This window comes from Thalassophryne amazonica, chromosome 9, assembly GCF_902500255.1.
Source record: "Thalassophryne amazonica chromosome 9, fThaAma1.1, whole genome shotgun sequence".
Taxonomy (NCBI): domain Eukaryota; kingdom Metazoa; phylum Chordata; class Actinopteri; order Batrachoidiformes; family Batrachoididae; genus Thalassophryne; species Thalassophryne amazonica.
The window spans coordinates 76718456-76735872 of NC_047111.1; the positions used below are offsets into that span (position 1 = coordinate 76718456).

At 40.9% G+C, this 17417-nt stretch overlaps 1 protein-coding gene across 3 annotated transcripts in view; it reads right to left on the bottom strand.

The window, feature by feature from the left end:
* LOC117517431 (pro-neuregulin-2, membrane-bound isoform-like) overlaps positions 1–17417 on the bottom strand; it is a 264915-nt gene that overhangs the window by 96935 nt on the left and 150563 nt on the right. For all 3 annotated transcript variants that reach the window (XM_034178445.1, XM_034178444.1, XM_034178446.1), the window contains exons 2-3: positions 16589–16754; positions 13228–13346 (exon numbers count right to left, since the gene is read on the bottom strand). In XM_034178445.1, the coding sequence (XP_034034336.1) occupies positions 13228–13346; positions 16589–16754 (285 nt within the window). The remainder of the gene's footprint in view (positions 1–13227; positions 13347–16588; positions 16755–17417) is intronic.

The window sequence follows — 17417 nt, forward strand, 5'->3', positions numbered from 1 at the left end:
AACACAGCAGAATTCTCCAAGGAAAAGGCAAAGTATCAAATATCTCCTCAGGCAGAAACAGCGATAACAAGCAGCTTAAACATTCAACTCAGCAGAACATCCAACCATCTGTGCTGAATAATTTTACTGTACAGTAACTGGCACTTAATCAGCTGACAGTGTGGTTTTTCCTCCCTTCTTCTTCTTAAAAAAAGGGACAAGAATATCATCCCAGCACAAGTCCCTGATTCAGTGTCACTGGCAAGCTGCATGGTGCACTATTTTAAAATGCATGAGGAGGTCACTTTGAATTTTGGGTCCATCCTGAACACAGTTCTTTTTTCTTAACCACTCAAGGTAATCTGTATACCTGCTCTGCATCAAGGCTCAGACACTTTACAAAGACTCTCAATCATCAAGGATGGTCATATCCTGGAGTTTATTTGAATCTATAATCAGACGGTTTTGTTCAGTTACCAAGATGTTTCACTTGGATGAGATAAGGGCAGTCTCCTATCACCGAGTCATTGGCACCAATTTACTTCCCAATTCCAAAACTGAGGAAATCAGGACAAATTTATTAGAATAGATGAAAAGAAAAGAGCCTTTATTGGCATTACACATACATACAACAAAATTTCTCCTCTGCATTTAACCAATCCTAATTACAGTTAGATCCAACCACTAGGAGCAGTGAGCAGCCACAGTCCAGTACCCAACTTCAGATGCAGAGACGCTGTCCTGGTCAGGGGCAGAGAAAGGATCAGACCCTGTTTTTGATTGTGGGGGGAAACCAGAGTGCCCGGAGGTGTTTTATAAAAATGTGTTTTATAAAATACACTTAGAGAACTTGTATGTTTTCTTAACTGATGCAGCACAAAATTGATAGACAGTTGGATTCTGCTACAAGATATCCAGAAAGGATTCACAGCACTTCACTTTTTCCACATTTAGGTATGTTACACCCTTATTCTAAAATGGCTGACATTATTTGTTTTCCTCAAATGCTATACACAATACCCCATAATGACAATGTGAAAATTTTATTCATGTATTTTTACCAATTTATTAAAGAAAAACTAAGAAACCACATGTACATAAGTATTCACAGCCTTTGCTGTGAAGTTCAAAATTGACCTTAGGTGCATCCTGTTTCCACTGATCATCATTGAGATATTTCTACAGCTTTATTGGAGTCCATTTGGGGTAAATTCAGTTGATTGGACATGATTTGGAAAGACACACAACTGTCTACATATAAGGTCCCACAGTTGACAGTGCATGTCAGAGCACAAACCAAACATGAAGTCAAAGGAATTGTCTGTAGACCTCTGAGACAGGATTGTCTCAAGGCACAAATCTGAGGAAGGGTACAGAAACATTTCTGCTGCTTTTAAGGTCCCAATGAGCACAGTGGAGTCCATCATCCATAAATGGAAGAAGCTCAGATCCTGCAGGACTCTTCCTGGAGTCGGCCACCCAGGGAGGTAGCCAAAAATCCAATGGTCACTCTTTTCAGAGCTCCAGCATTCCTCTGTAGACAGAGAAGAACCTTCCAGAAGGACAACCATCTCTGCAGCAATCCACCAATCAACCTTTTACTAAGGAGTAGCCAGATAGAAGCCACTCCTTGTAAAAGGCACATTACAGCCCACCTGGTGTTTGTCAAAAGGCACCTGAAGGACTCTCAGACAATGAGAAACAAAATTCTCTGGTCTGATGAGACAAAGATTGAACTTTTTGTTGTGAATAATAGACATCATGTTTGGAGGAAACCAGGCACCATCCCTCTACTGAAGCATGGTGGTGGCAGCATCATGCTGTGGGGATGTTTTTCAGCAGCAGGAACTGGGAGACTAGTCAGGATTGAGGGAAAGATGAATGCATCAATGTACAGAGACAGCCGAGATGAAAACCGGCTCCAGAGCGCTCTTGACCTCAAACTGGGACAACCCTTCATCTTTGAACAGTGCAACAGGGTAATGACCCAAAGCACACAGCCAAAATATTAACGAAGTGGCTTCAGGACAACTCTGTGAATGTCCTTGAGTGTCCCGCCAGAGCCCAGACCTGAATCCGATTGAACATCTCTGGAGAGATCTGAAAATGGCTGTGCACCGACACTCCCTATCCAACCTCATGGAGCTTGAGAGGTGCTGCAAAGAGGAATGGACAAAACTGCCCAAAGATAGGTGCACCAAGCTTGTGGCATCATATTCAAGAAGACTTTAGGCTGTAATTGCTGCCAAAGTTAAAATATGTATTACCTTCTATTTTATATGCAGTGACATATAACTGTCACTGAGTAACCAGAGTGTGTACGATTTCCATTACATGAATGTTTTTCACTGGTGCAAGTCATGCAAAAAATGTACTGCTGTGTTTTTCCGACACTTTTCCAAAATATTAAAACATCTGTTCACATCTCAAAGCTGTCTTTGTTGAAAAGTGCTTTTCATGGGTTTCATGCTAAAGTGGAGGATCAGAAGGAGGCTCTTGCTCATGGAACAGTAGGTCCTGATTGTCCACTTTCACCTACTTTTATGCAAGAGTACTGCTGATGTCTTCTTCATCTTTTTATGATTTCTGTGTACACGTTGTGCTAACCAGTTCAACCGGACTTGTTCATCTGCACTGGTTCCATGCCAGCTGTTGCACTTGGTCCAGAGTGAGGCCACATCCCTTAAGGTTCTGGGCTACCATATGCAGCCAAAGAGTCTTCATCCTGCCTGATGAGGATTAAAATCCAGGAACACCCTAGTTGGGTATTTGGGTGGAAGGTGCGTTACATGTCCACACCAATGGATTTGTCAAATAGCTGCAAGGCCTGTGGTGGATGGCTGTTGTGTCCGCTCTATGTGGTCTTCATTGGACAGATGGTCAAACCAAAGTGTGTGTTCTGTCCTTCTGAGAGTACTGCTGCTGAAGCCACAGAGCATTGTGGATCATGATGTGTCCCGATGTCATAAATATTTTTAAACATGTTTAAAACTTCTCTGATTGCTCACAGTGTTCCACAGCACGACTCTCATCACAGATTACACCTGTTTTCAGGCTCAGATTTTTTTTCTTTTAAATCATACACAGTTGGGTATCAAAAATCTGCAATGGGAGAGTGCCCTTAGAGAATACCATTTCATCATGCTAGGAGGAATTCAATTTCAATTCAGTTCAAAATAAAAAGCACTGCACAAGACTGACAGAACACACACACAAAGGTCTCAGCATCACTACTACAGTCATTTTTGTTGAACTGAAGTTCTGCCTTTTGACTTTGTACACCTGAAATTAAGTCAGTCCAGAAATAGCTGTTTAGAAAATTTCACAATATCACATCGGTGCAAATTCAAAAGCATATGAGGTACAGAGTCCAAATCATCAGAGTCTACAAACTGCTAATCTGGGCTATGGTAGTGGTGCAGCTTAGCTCAGATTTCCATAAAAATTGTTCATTTGTGACAAAGCATGAAATTTGGCACACATATTCTGAATTAACTAATATTTATTTTCAGATATGTAGCCATCCTGGAGCTGACCTCTCATGAGCTACAGGGGTCAGTAAAAAATTACACAGGGGTCGAAATATAAAAAAATGCTCCAATTATGTTGAAACAACATTATTTCTCTGATTATAACGATTCCAAAAAGGTATAGTTTGGCTATCTATGACTTAATGTTGTGGAGTTGTGGGGTAAAAATGGCAAAAATGGTGACAAAGGTCAATTTCAGTTTGTACAGGGGTCAAAAGATAAAGTTGCTCCAATTTTGGTAAAAAATGATGGGATTTATTGGTTGAGTTAGCTCCCCAAAGCTAACTTCATTCTTAAAATAACGTGATATGTCTCCTCTGCAACAGAATGTGCTCTTGTCCTCCTCTTCATACTTTTGTCACTCTCTTCTACTGTCTGTCTCAATCTTTTCCCTCTGGCTAAATCATCGTCTTGCTGTCTGTCCTGGTGTCTTTGCTCTCTGCATTCCTTCTTTTTTTTTCCATTTATCCCTTCAATCTATGCACAGTGTCTTCTTCTGAGCTTTCTGTCCATCTCAACAGCACGCTTCCCCCTTCTTGGCTACAAGGCGCACACGCACAGATAATGCTGCAGCCACATGCTGCTTTAGCTATGCACTGCAGTAGCGCACTTCGCCGCAGCCCTTTAACACACCCGCCGTATCTCTTATGACCTCATGGAGCGTTCTTTAATTGACAGCTCTCCTGCACTGAAAAACATAAAAGATAAGAAAAATGTCTCAAAGGGGCATTTTAATGCCAACCTGCTGCACAAGAGACATTAAAGAAGCAGAATGCTGTCAATAAACATATTCTATAAAGGCATCTCCTCTTTCTTTTTTTTTCTTTTTTTTTTGCATTTCATCAGCACATGATAATAACAGCACCATGCAGCGTCTGCTGCCATTTCCTTTTAGCAATCATGAAGCCCTCCCCATTTCTGTGGACATACCACCCCTGATGTGCCCCGTCTTGCCTTCTCCCCTGGAGCGTGACAGAACTAGGTGTGTTACTGTAACACAATAAGACCTTTTTTTATTTAATGGTGAGGTAACACATCCGCACGTACACAAACACAGAGACAGACGTCTACTGATCGCAGCGTGTGACAGGACGTACACTGACGGCACTGTGTGCGAATCTTCACAAGTGACTTCAAGAAAATGTGGAGATGCATTTATGCCCACACGTGCAAAATGCACAAATGCAAATGAGATGCGTGGCAAAAAGGTGCAAATATGCTCAATTATGCTTGAGCCTTAGCTGTGAGTATTAGCAACCTGTTCATCAAGCGACCAGCTTATTTTGCACCAGATGTAGGTATATCATATGCTGCTTGGAACGCGCTGTGCCCTGTAAGTGAAAGCACTTTATGGTGAAACCATATCATTGTTCAGCCATGTTTTCTCCATTGTAGCTACTGCACTATTCAGTCCACTTGTTCCACTTTGTAACATTAGATTTTCTCCAGTATTATACAATTTCCACTGCCTGTGCATGCTGAGATTAACATATTGAGTTTCACAGGCTGTTCTCAGCCTTCCATTAAACACTCAAGCAGGTGTTACCACCAGGAGTTCCCTGAGGGGTTCCCTAACCTTTTCAAAATGTCCAACACACAAAGGAACTTGTGTAAAATAACTGCAGTGACATAATCAATGTTGATCTAGCTGGTTTATTAAAAACATGGTGCTCATGAAAACATGTAGTCAAGCCTAGAAATAGCTGGACAATGATAAATTTTGTAATTTTGCCTCCGTATGCCACCACAATAGAGTTCAAATGAAACAATTAAGATGTGGATGTAGTGGAGACTTTCAGCTTTAATTGAAGGGGATTAAGAGAAATATCACATGAATCATTAATGAACTGTGGCCTTTTGCATAGACAGTAACTGACACACTAAACATGAGGATGATTTTTTAAAACTCAAATCATCACTTTTACAGACAGTCTTCATAGCGTTTTCCAAATTGGAGTAAATTCATTTTTTTTCCCCAAAAATTCTTCTCACTTAAAAAAAAAACAACAAAAAAAAAAACTAAGAAATCACACATACAGTACATACGTTTTGAAGCTCAATTTTGAGCTTCATGTGAAAGGCTGTGAATACTTATGTACATGTGACTTCTTAGTTTTATTACTTTTCAAAATTGTGCAAAAATCTCAAAATTTTTCCACATTGTCATTTTGGGGTATTGTGTGTAGAATTTTGAGAAAAACTATGAATTTCATTCATTTTGGAATAAGGCTGTAACATAAGATGTGGAAAAAGTGAAGAACTGTAAATACTTTCCGAATGCACTGTAGGTGTGTGGGTGGCTATATGATCAATTAAAAGTCAATGAATATATCTTGGACTTAATTTACATCAATTATTAAATATAAATAGGATAGCACTGTATGGTAAATCTGTCTGAAGTAGGTCTTTCTCACAAACTAAGTGATTGTGGAAGAAAAAGACTAATGATGTAAGCCACCAAGACTCCATGAAGACTCTATGAAAGAGCGGCAGAGTTCTGTACCTGTGATTGGGAGAAATTGTGCAGAATGAAGTATGTGTCTGTGCATCATACAGGATTTTCCCTAAAAAGAAGATGGGAAATTTGTATTGCAGTTTGTCAGAAGGTACAAGCCTAGACCTCAGCTGTTTTCTTGTGTTAAGATCCTTCTCTATTCCACTCCAAACTTAAATATTATGGTCACTTGATTTTTGAGAACTTCCGATTTCAAGGCAGATCTGCCATACACTACCACACTGGTTGTGTTTCATACTGCTTGAAGTGTATGAAGTCCAAGTCATTCACTAACTTTGAAATATTCATGAATCAGTTGCATGACTTGTTCAAAGAAAACAGTGTAAAATGTGTGTGTAAAATTATAATTTGTAATCTCAAAAATGCTTATACCCAATTATTTATAGGCCCTGGCAGAGCGGGCACTATTTATGCAAACTGTCAAAATTCCAAAATGGTTAATGCAGTTTTGTTAATTGTTGAATAAAGCTAAAATGCCACTGCAAGCACATCTTGAGTGCTTCATTTCAACTGCATTGTGTTGGTGTACAGAGTCTAAATTACAAAAATTGTCACTGTCAAAATACGAGGTCTGTCCAAAAAGTATCGTACCTTTTTATTTTTTGCAAAAACCATTTGGATTTGAATCACGTGTGATTGCATCAGCCAAGCTTGAACCTTCGTGCGCATGTGTGAGTTTTTTCACGCCTGTCGGTTGCGTCATTCGCCTGTGAGCAGGCTTTGAGTGAGCAGTGGTCGGAGTGCTCCAGCCGGTTTAAAGACCGCCCACAGCGTCTGAGAGCACGGCGCGCTCCGAGCGCCGATCGACAGGCTCAAACCCCACTCAAACAACCAGATCATTTCCAACGTGAAGGCTTTGTTGATCCGGGTCGTCGTCTAACTTTCACAAAAAGGCAGAAGGCGTGGACATCAGCACTTTTTCGGCACATTCTACTGTTACAGGAGTTTTTTTTCATGGAAAGAGAAGCGGAGGATTGTGCCACCGTGCCGCTCATGGTGTGGCAAAAAACCACCTCCGTGTTGGTCTCACAGGACGGCTTTCAGATGGCTCAGACGGCTTCCGGTTGCTTTTCAGTCGTGTGAGTATCCGAGAAATTGTGCATGAGCTGGACATGCCCCAACATGTCCTGTGAGGCTTCATCACAGCGTTGCTTTGCACCATGCGGCTCCGCCGCGACGCGCGGAGTTCCTCAGCACGTCTGTCTCAATGTGCCGAAAAAGTGCTGATGTCCACGCCTTCTGCCTTTTTTGTGAAAGTTAGACGATGTCCCGGATCAACAAAGCCTTCACGTTGGAAATGATCTGGTTGTTTGAGCGGGGTGTCAGCCTGTCGATCGGCGCTCGGAGCGCGCCGCGCTCTCAGATGCTGTGGGCGGTCTTTAAACCGGCTGGAGCACTCCTTAATCTGTGTAATCCCCATAAAATTGTCACTGAAAGCCATCTGAATTTTCCGAATGGTGTCCACCTGGAGGTCTCTCACAGTTTCTGGAAAAATTTGATGCAGCAAAGCTCCAAATCGTTCAGACATTTATTCGCAATAAAAATCCGACGAGAGGGGTGGACCACTGCTCACACAAAGCCAGCATCTGTGATGGTATGGGGGTGTGTTAGTGCTCATGGCATGGACAACTTACACATCTGTGATGGCACCATCAATGCTGAAAGGTGCATCCAGGTTTTGGAGCAACACATGCTGCCATCCAAGCAACATCTTTTTCAGAGACGTCCCTGCTGATTTCAGCAAGACAATGCCAAGACACATTCTGCACGTGTTACAACAGCGCGGCTTTGTAGTAAAAGAGTGTGGGTACTAGACTGGCCTGCCTGCAGTCCAGACCTGTCACCCATTGAAAATGTGTGGTGCATTATGAAGCGCAAAATACGACAACAGGGAGCCGAACTGTTGAACAACTGAAGTCGTACATCAAGCAAGAATGGGAAAGAATTCCACCTACAAAGCTTCAACAATTAGTGCCCTCGGTTCCCAAACGCTTATTGAGTGTTGTTAGAAGGAAAGGTGATGTAACACAGTGGTAAACATACTACTGTCCCAACTTTTTTGAAACGTGTTGCAGGCATCCATTTCAAAATGAGCAAATATTTGCACAAAAACAATAAAGTTTATCAGTTTGAACATTAAATATCTTGTCTTTGTGGTGTATTCAATTGAATATAGGCTGAAGAGGATTTGCAAATCATTGTATTCTGTTTTTATTTACATTTTACACAACGTCCCAACTTCATTGGAATTGGGGTTGTAAGTCTAAAAACATTTTGTTTTTTTGCTGGATGTCAAGATAATAAGGCACAAAGCAATCTGATTTAAACACAAAAGATGTTATTTTCAGAACATGTTTTTGGTTAAGGTCGAAAAAGCACTGAAAGCATCTCTGTTACCGAACACAAAGGGGACCCTTTGTTTTTCAGAAAAGATCTGTTACTTTCATAATGCCACTCATCTTAAGATGAGCTAACTGCAAACAACATTACTTAAAAAGATGTCCTTGACAAATGTAAAGTGAGAAGCAGGAGTGATTATCATGCTGGAATGTGAATACAAGGACGCTGAATGATGACTAAACCCCCGTCCCGTCATCTGTTTACCAAAATCACTCTGCTGTCAAAGTCAACAATGAAGATAAGGGCATCTCTTCTCAAAGGTATAAAGAAGCCTCACCTGGCACCTCACAATCTGAATTCGCAACTTCATCCTAAATTAGTGGAAGTGCATGAATTAAATTTCAATTTATTTAGTTAATATAGCTCCAAGTCTCAACAAAGCTGCACCAATGTGCTTCACACAGGTAAGGTCGAACCTTACCAACCCCTAGAGCAAGCACACAGGCAACAGTGGTAAGGAAAAACTCCCTCTGATGATTTGAGGAAGAAATCTCAAGCAGACCAGATTCAAAGGGGTGACCCACTGCTTAGGCCATCGAGCCCCTCAGTGGATCTGTTCCTTCAGCAGAGTCTGTTCCACGTCTGTTACAGAAGTCGGCCAGAAAAACTACACTTAAGTAAATTCGTCAGCATTAAGCAACAGGAAAGCAAAATAAATAATAAGGTGACCGCTGGCCACTAGCCCCAAGGTTCACTAACAGATTGAATAATATTAAAACAGCACTAAGCAAGTACAGATGTCTTCCAAGGATTAAGAATACTGCATTGGTATTAATAACACTGAAAGTATTGGTAGACCTCCATCTTAAGCAACTCTCACATTGGGTGAGGTCTGCACTGAACCCTCCCTGTACAGTGCCCGTGCCTGCCTCGGCACGTTGCTCAGCATAGATCAGCACAAGTCAGGAAAGGTTCATTAAACTCATGCCAATTGTGTACATTTTGAAATTCTGTGAGAGCTCAGCAGGACTTCCAGAAGCCTTAGCCACCTTGCACTTAGCTTAAGATGGCCAAGTGCAAGTTTGATACATCTCAGCTTCCAATTTTCAAGTCGAGCATGGAAAGACGTATCCCGAGGTACCAAGAGTTGAGGACAGAGTTATATCCAGTTGTGCAAACCCTGCCCAGGGCCATCCTGAGCTGAGTGTAGGTGGGCTCAAAGTGGCTAGGAGTTAACAGAGCTCCAGGGGGAAAAAAAACAAACAACTTTTCTTGAGTTCTGCCAAGCGGGGTACCTGCTCCAAAGAACGCAACATGCTTATTGCCCCACTGCTTGGGGCAATAAGCAGATTTGTTTGAGTTGCAACACATTATGGTGCCAAATTTGGCAAGGTGCAAGAGCCCCTTTACAACACAGAAGCTGCAGGAAGATCATCCCACAATAAGCACATATTTCACCATTTAGATCTGTGTTCATCAACAGACCTACAGACAGATGTGTCTTCCCAATAAACCAGCTGATTGTAATTAGTTCAGCTCTTCAGGCAGGTGGATGAGCTCATTATTGGGATCACCTGTTTTAGGTGCACAGGCAGAAGCAACACATGGGAGGATTTTTACCTTCTGAAGCCGGATTTGACACCTCTGCCTACAGAAAATTGCACAACTAAATCATAAATCCATCCTGAAGGACAATTTCATAGATACATTACAAAACAAATTTCCATATACTAGAACACTTTGTCAGCATGTGACATGTTACAATAGTAATGTAAAGAACAACTAAATGGACAAACTACCCTGATCTCAGGAAACACTGAGATGAGAGTATTTTGTTTCCTTTTTAAATTATTCAGGGGTCACAAATTTTTATTTTATCCAAGTAAACTTTTACTTTTGGATAATTACCAAAACTTCCTGTTTAGGAATTTCTGTGTAACAGGCTAGCACAATGTTCCATTGAAGACAAAGAGCGGCATAAAGAATCTGACTTGAATACTTGTCTTTCATTTCATATAATGCAGAACTGGTAAGTAGTTTTTTTTTTTAGCATGTCACGCACACTAGGAATGTCTACAACTGCCAGGTTTGATGATTATCATAATATTAGGTTTTGAGTAGCTGACAAAAAACATGCCGCCAGAGTTTTGACAAAAAGCAGAATGTTCGACCACATTACATAAATTTTAGCATCACTTCACTGGTTTCCTGCCTCTGTGAGGTCGGATTTTAAGCTTCTGTTACTAACCTATAATGTTATTCATGGATTAGCACCTCTCTACTTAGCTGACCTAATTAAACCCTACGTACCAGCCTGGGCTCTGCGTTCTCAGGGCACAGGACTACTTTGTGTCCTTTGGGTGAATAAAACGTCTGTAGGCCACAGAGCCTTCTCTTATTGTGCCCCTGTTCTGTGGAATGATCTCCCTACGGAGATAAAACAGTCTGATTCTGCAGAGACTTTCAAATCCAGACTTGAGATGCTTCATATCCCGTTATTAGCAATGGAACAGGTCTCAGCTTCACTTCATCTAAATCCTGGCTTTAATAGTGAAACTCAAGGCTAGCTGCCAGCGATCACCTTAGTATTCTCTCTGCTCCCCTGCTGATTTACTGGTGGTTGAGCTAATAGGGTTAATAAATGGAACAGTTTTGACTGTGTTGAATGTTTGGTCTCCAAAGTAAAGGTCAGACAATATTGACATCCATTGGATTCTATGACATGTGACATATGTTACTCTGTCATGTGACAACTAAGCATGACACATGGTGCAAACTATTCCTTTTTAAAACACTATTAACCAATAATTTGCATAACTTTTTACCAAAATTAGAGCAACTTTAACTTTAAATCCTGTACAAACTGAAACTGACCTTTGTCACCGTTCTTGCTGTTTTTACCCCATAACTCCATAACATTCAGTCACAGATAGTCTAAACTATACCTTTTAGGAATCTTTGTCATCAGACAAATACTGTGGTATAGTTTTCAATATGATTAGAGCATCTTTTAATTTTGACTCCTGTGTAATTCTTCAATTGATCCCTACCTGGCCTACCACAAACAGGGAGTTTTTCCTTACCACCGTCTCTAGGGATTGGTAAGGTTAGACCTTACTCGTGTACTTCTTGTTGTGATTTGGTGTTGTATAAATTAACTAAATTGGAATTGAATTGAAATTGAATTGAACAAACCACAAACAAGAGATGTAAACAAAAGTAAGTAACAAAAGAAATAATTCAGAATGGACACCTGGATCTTGAAAAACACCAAAAAATGAATTGCTTCTCTGTCTTGATAATGTGAATCATTCCCAAAAGGATCAAGAAAATTGATCAGTGGATCTTCCACCTCACTCTGTGACAGAAATGCAGAACCGGATCAACACATGGATCGAGATCAACTCCAGAAACTCTAAAAATCCTCATCATTCTGCTTGTTTTGTGATAACTTTGAAGAAACTCTTTTAAGTAACTGATTAAAACCCATCACACTACATAGGAAAAACACAAATCCACACATGAATCCAGATGACCACATAAATTCAGTAATGAATAGTTTCTGGATATTATGACATCAACATTATGTGTTTGACTTCAGATACACCATTTTAAAGAAAATGCTAACTTAGCATATGTTGTCATGCTAACTTTGATTGATACTAATGGGTAATGTCATCCACAGTCAGGGTCAACTGTTGGTAATATCACAAACAATTACCATCAACCGTGGTTCATGATTTGTCCAAGAAGGCCCCCTATGGTTGATGCAAATGGTTACTGTCATTTGTGGTTAGGGTCAATCACAGTTAACGTCAGCCATAGTTAGCATCAACTGCGGAGAACGTCATCCACAATTAGCATCTCTCATGGTTAATGTTTTCTCCAAGATAGCCCACAAATACTCATATCTCGACACAAAAAAGTCCAGCATAAGTAATGTTTCACCCTAAACCCAAATATCTTGTAATTCCTAGAAAACCTTAATCATTGGAAAAGTGTGGAAGGCAAAAACCAGTGCATTTCACGTATGGTCCATCTTGGGGAGCATCAATCTAAAGAAGTAGCCGTGCACACACAGTTCAAAATAAAGAAATAAACACCACCTGCACTGCCTGTCTACAACATCACCGCTTCTTGTCAGTGCAGTGAGCTATCAAAGTCTTGAGACATTATTCAGCAGTGCTCAGATCGAGCAGCCAGGTGAACTCAATGTGCCGGCAGCAAGCCACATCTCCTCAAGCACATCAAGCAGTTTCTGGCTCATGTGCCAGACAACCTGTCATATAGTTCTTTGGCAGTCCGACACCAGATAACATCAAGTCCTGTCTTGAAGAGGAGGAAAAAAGCAAGGCTACATGAACTGCACTGGGAGACGCTCATATTTGGCTCCCTCTATGAAGAGAACAAACTACCCTCAGCAGCCGATCACCCACATGACTCCGAACAAATTCACCACCTCACCAGGTGGAAGCAGCTGTTAACAAAAGTCTTTCATCTCTTACAGGAACTTTGCTAAACTTTTTGCAATGCACACATCACTATGGAACAACCCCGCTAAATTCACACATGCAGAAGATCTGGGTTACGTTTTAGTCTTTTCTGTTGTTTGCCTGCTGGTGATGTCTTTGTGGGATTTCCCTCAACCACCAGGCTGCAATACGCATTCAACACTTGGAAATGGATTCTTTTGCTCTGTTGATAGATGAGCAACAACCACATGTGCGGACAGTTGTTCTTCATGCGTGTTACCAGTGTTACATGCCTGTTTTGCAATGGCTCCGGGATCTCTCAATTGGCAACAGAACAAACACGGCAACAGCAACACCAGTACATTTGCGGCGCTTGTTGCTTAGCACTCACCGCTTTGGACGTTAACAGTGCCAGTGGAGTTGTCCTTTCCCAGCGGGTTCTCCACCACACACGTGTAATTCCCAGAATCCTCCAGTTTTGCTTTGCTGATCTGGACTCTGGAGTGTTTCCTGTGGGAGACAACACTCACACAGCTGAGTCAGGGGAATCAGGACAGCAGGAAAACACGAGTAGAACACAGCCACATGGAAGACAGAAACAAACAACTTTAACTCGAGTTTCACACATAAAGCTCATCAGATGACAAACAACACTTACTTTCTGTCTTTAAATTTGTACTTAGCTCTGCATATTTATGTTCAAATATAAGTGAAATGATTTTACTCATCACTCATCTTCAACCGCTTATCCGAGATCAGGTCGCAGGGGCAACAGCTCTAGCAGGGGACCCCAGACTTCCCTTTCCTGTGCCACATTGACCACCTCTGACTGGGGGATCCTGAGGTGTTCCCAGGCCGGTGTGGAGATATAATCTCTCCACCTAGTCCTGGGTCGTCCCCGGGGTCTCCTCCCAGGTGGACGTGCCTGGAACACCTCCCGAGAGAGGCACTCATGGGGCCTCGTTACCAGATGCCTGAACCACCTCAAATGGCTTCTTTCAATGCGAAGGAGCAGTGGCTCTACTCCAAGCTCCCCATGGATGACCGAACTTCTCTCCCTATCTCTAAGGGAGACACCAGCCACCCTCCTGAGGAAGCCCACTTGTACCTGCGAACTCGTCCTTTCGGTCATGACCCAACCCTCATGGCCATAGGTGAGAGTAGGAAGGAAGATTGACCAGTAGATCGAGAGCTTTGCTTTTTGGCTCAGCTCCCTTTTCGTCACAACAGTACGGTAGAGCGAATGCAATACCACCCCTGCTGCGCCGATTCTCCAACCAATCTCACACTCCATCGTCCCCTCACTCGTGAGCAAGACCCTGAGGTACTTGAACTCCTTCACTTGGCGCAAGACCGTATTCCCTACCCGGAGTAGGCAATCCATCGGTTTGCTGCTGAGAACCATGGCCTCAGATTTAGAGGTGCTGATCCTCATCCCAGCTGTTTCACACTCGGCTGCGAACCAAGCCAGTGAGTGTTGGAGGTCACAGGCCGATGTAAAATGATTTTATTCATTGTTTATTCAATTATCTATCTATGTATATATCTACAGATTGACAATGGATATAAATATACAGACAGATATAGATATAAATACAGGTATAGATGTAGATCAATACATGGAAATAGAGACTGGAATGGACATCACGTGACTAGCGGCGTGCCGCACGGCGGCCATTACTAAGGGTGGAGAGAGTGCCTTGAGCCAGTTAAACAGAAGCGAAATGAGGGGAAAAAAGGCAGCCAGTGCTTCACCATCAACTGCACGAACCACAAAAACAAATTCTCCAGTACTAAAATGAACTGTACAATAGCCTTAATGTAATTATGTAAAACAAATGTCTATTTTAAAGTCATTATGTCGCAATTTAATATCAATATACTCAGACTATAACTCAACGCCATAAGTTCTTTTCATTAAGCTGCGTTCACATGCATACAAATATGGAAACAAAAATGTTTAAATATATATATATACTTGCAGTGTTGTTTAATATGATATGTACATGGTGGTCACAGGTGGCATTTAAATTTTAACAGTGTGATTGGGGGGGATGGAGGAGGTACTTTTTACCCTGACTGAGGGTCAAAAGTCATAAATTCTGAATGGCTTTATATCTACTTGTAATAAAATGTTAGTAAAAATCATATATATGTTGTTGTCATTAAAAGACTAGCAATAATATTACAGTGGAAAAAGCAGCAAGGTAAATGAGCACAATGGCAAGACATACTTCAGATTTATATTTTAATACATAAGAATTTTTTATCCAGGCATGTATGGGTTCATTAGAGCTTTTAATCAGCATGAATACAACTTACAAGGCTTCATTTATAAAAATCCATCCAGAATTATGATGACAAGAAAAAAAAAACATCATAGTAAATGAACAGAATGGCATATTTTTCCCCAAATTTCCACACTTTACATAAAACAGTTTTGTTCTACCCAGACATGTATAGGTTCATTAGAAAGATCAATTAAAGGGCTTTAAAACAAGCCTACTTTTATTAAAATCTGTTAACAAATAGCGACAATAGAGAGAAAAGCAGCACAGTTTGTCATAATTTCCCCAAATTTCTGCATTTTACATAAAAGTTTTTTTTTTCACCCACACATGCATAGGTTCATTGGAAAGAGCTTTCAGATGGCTTTAAAACAAGCCTACATTTATTAAAATCCGTTAAGAAATAGCGACGCTAGTGCAAAAAAAGCGGTCCGTTTATATTGATGATCGGCACATCCCCACCCTTAGTAACGGCGCCTTCCTGTCCTGAGCGACGCTAATAGATTGAGGCACGCATGTCCATTCCAGGTCTATATTTCCATGGATCAATATATCCTGACATCAATTATTATATTTACTACTAATTTTCTTTTCTTTGTGCATAGGGGTTTGCTTGACTACTTTGCTTGACTACTTGCAGTAACCGGCAGCTGTACCAACGGCAAATGAGAAGTCAAACTAGAATTTTTGTTTTCTCATGCAGATTTATTCATTTTTAACCCGTGTCAGTAGGGCAGAAACATAAATCCATTTTTGGATTTATTTTCCTACACAGCTGCCACGGTAGCCATAATTAATGCAGCTCCTTTCCACCTTGGTGGATCTATAGAATGATTCTTCCATGTTGCTTTCATTACTAGCAGTAACTACATCATTACTGCATTCAGACTTCAGGCTATTTTTATAATACACCTAACAGCCCTGACAGGTTTAACTATGGGGGATGGGAAAGACCATTTTGCCACTGTAATTTTTATTTTCAGACTATAATTTGAATACATATCACTAACCAACCAAGCAATAGCAAATAGTGTACATTTTAATAATATACAAAGTCCATAAATCAATCAAACATTTAACAAAAAAATTCTGATTTTGGATGCTTCTTGTTTCAAATAATAATCTCAAGCAAATGCTTACGCAGTGGATAATGTCAACATTAAGAAATTATTAAACTACACTAAGCACCAAAACAACTTTTTGTAATGCACCATTTCACCCCCTTCACCCCAAGGTGAAATTTGCTTCTGCCGCCTTTGTTGGGTGTTTTTTTTTATTATTATTCATAACATAACACAGTATTAACTATAAAATAAAAATTCTGCTTTTTTCTGTGCACTGATATTGACCTTCAAATGACTTAACAGCATTTTTTGAAACGGTGCATTAGCGCTGTTTATTTATAATTCATCACAGTGCCTCAGTGCGTGTTTGAATGGCTGTACACGGGTACATTGTACTCACTGGTTGGTCTTTATTTTGATGACTTTGCTTTTCTTAAGCTCAGTGCCATCTTTGAACCATCTGTAGGTGGGGGCAGGGTTCCCCGTGGCCTCACACTTAACTGTGAACCTGCTTCCCTCATCCACTATTGATGGATTCCTCATCCGTTTTAACTTTGGAGCAGCAGCTAAAAATAGACAGAGACAAAACCATTATTAACAAGTGTAAACACAAAGGTTGTGGTTGCTTTTGCAGTTCACGTGTTAGAAGGAGAAGGAGCAAAAGAGAGAAAAGCAGAGGTGGCCGCAGAGCCAATTCTTCCTCGGTGGGCCGAACCAACAACTCTCTCATATCACCAGCAGATGTTGTCGCCAGAGACATTATCAACTTTGCCTCAGACTAATAAACACGCTGAATCTCATACTGGCTTTGTGGCGAGAAAATACCTGAGGCAGTTTTTAGCAAGCTAATGATGAAGGTTTAATGGGAAAATAAATGGTATAAAAAAAAAATACACAGGCTCTGTGAAAGGTAATTCACAAGGCTGAGAAGTTATGCGAAACTATGTTTTGCGTGAATTATATATATATATATATATATATATATATATATATATATATATATATATATATATATATATATATATATATATATATATAGATAGCAGGGGTGGTGGCCAAGTGGTTAATGCGCTTGGTTTCGGTTGGGAAGGTTCTGGGTTCAAATCCCACCCCTGCCACATTTCTCCATGTAATGTGGAGTTGCGTCAGGAAGGGCATCCGGCGTAAAACCTGTGCCAAATCAACATGCAGATCCACCTTGGATTTGCTGTGGCGACCCCGAGTGCAAA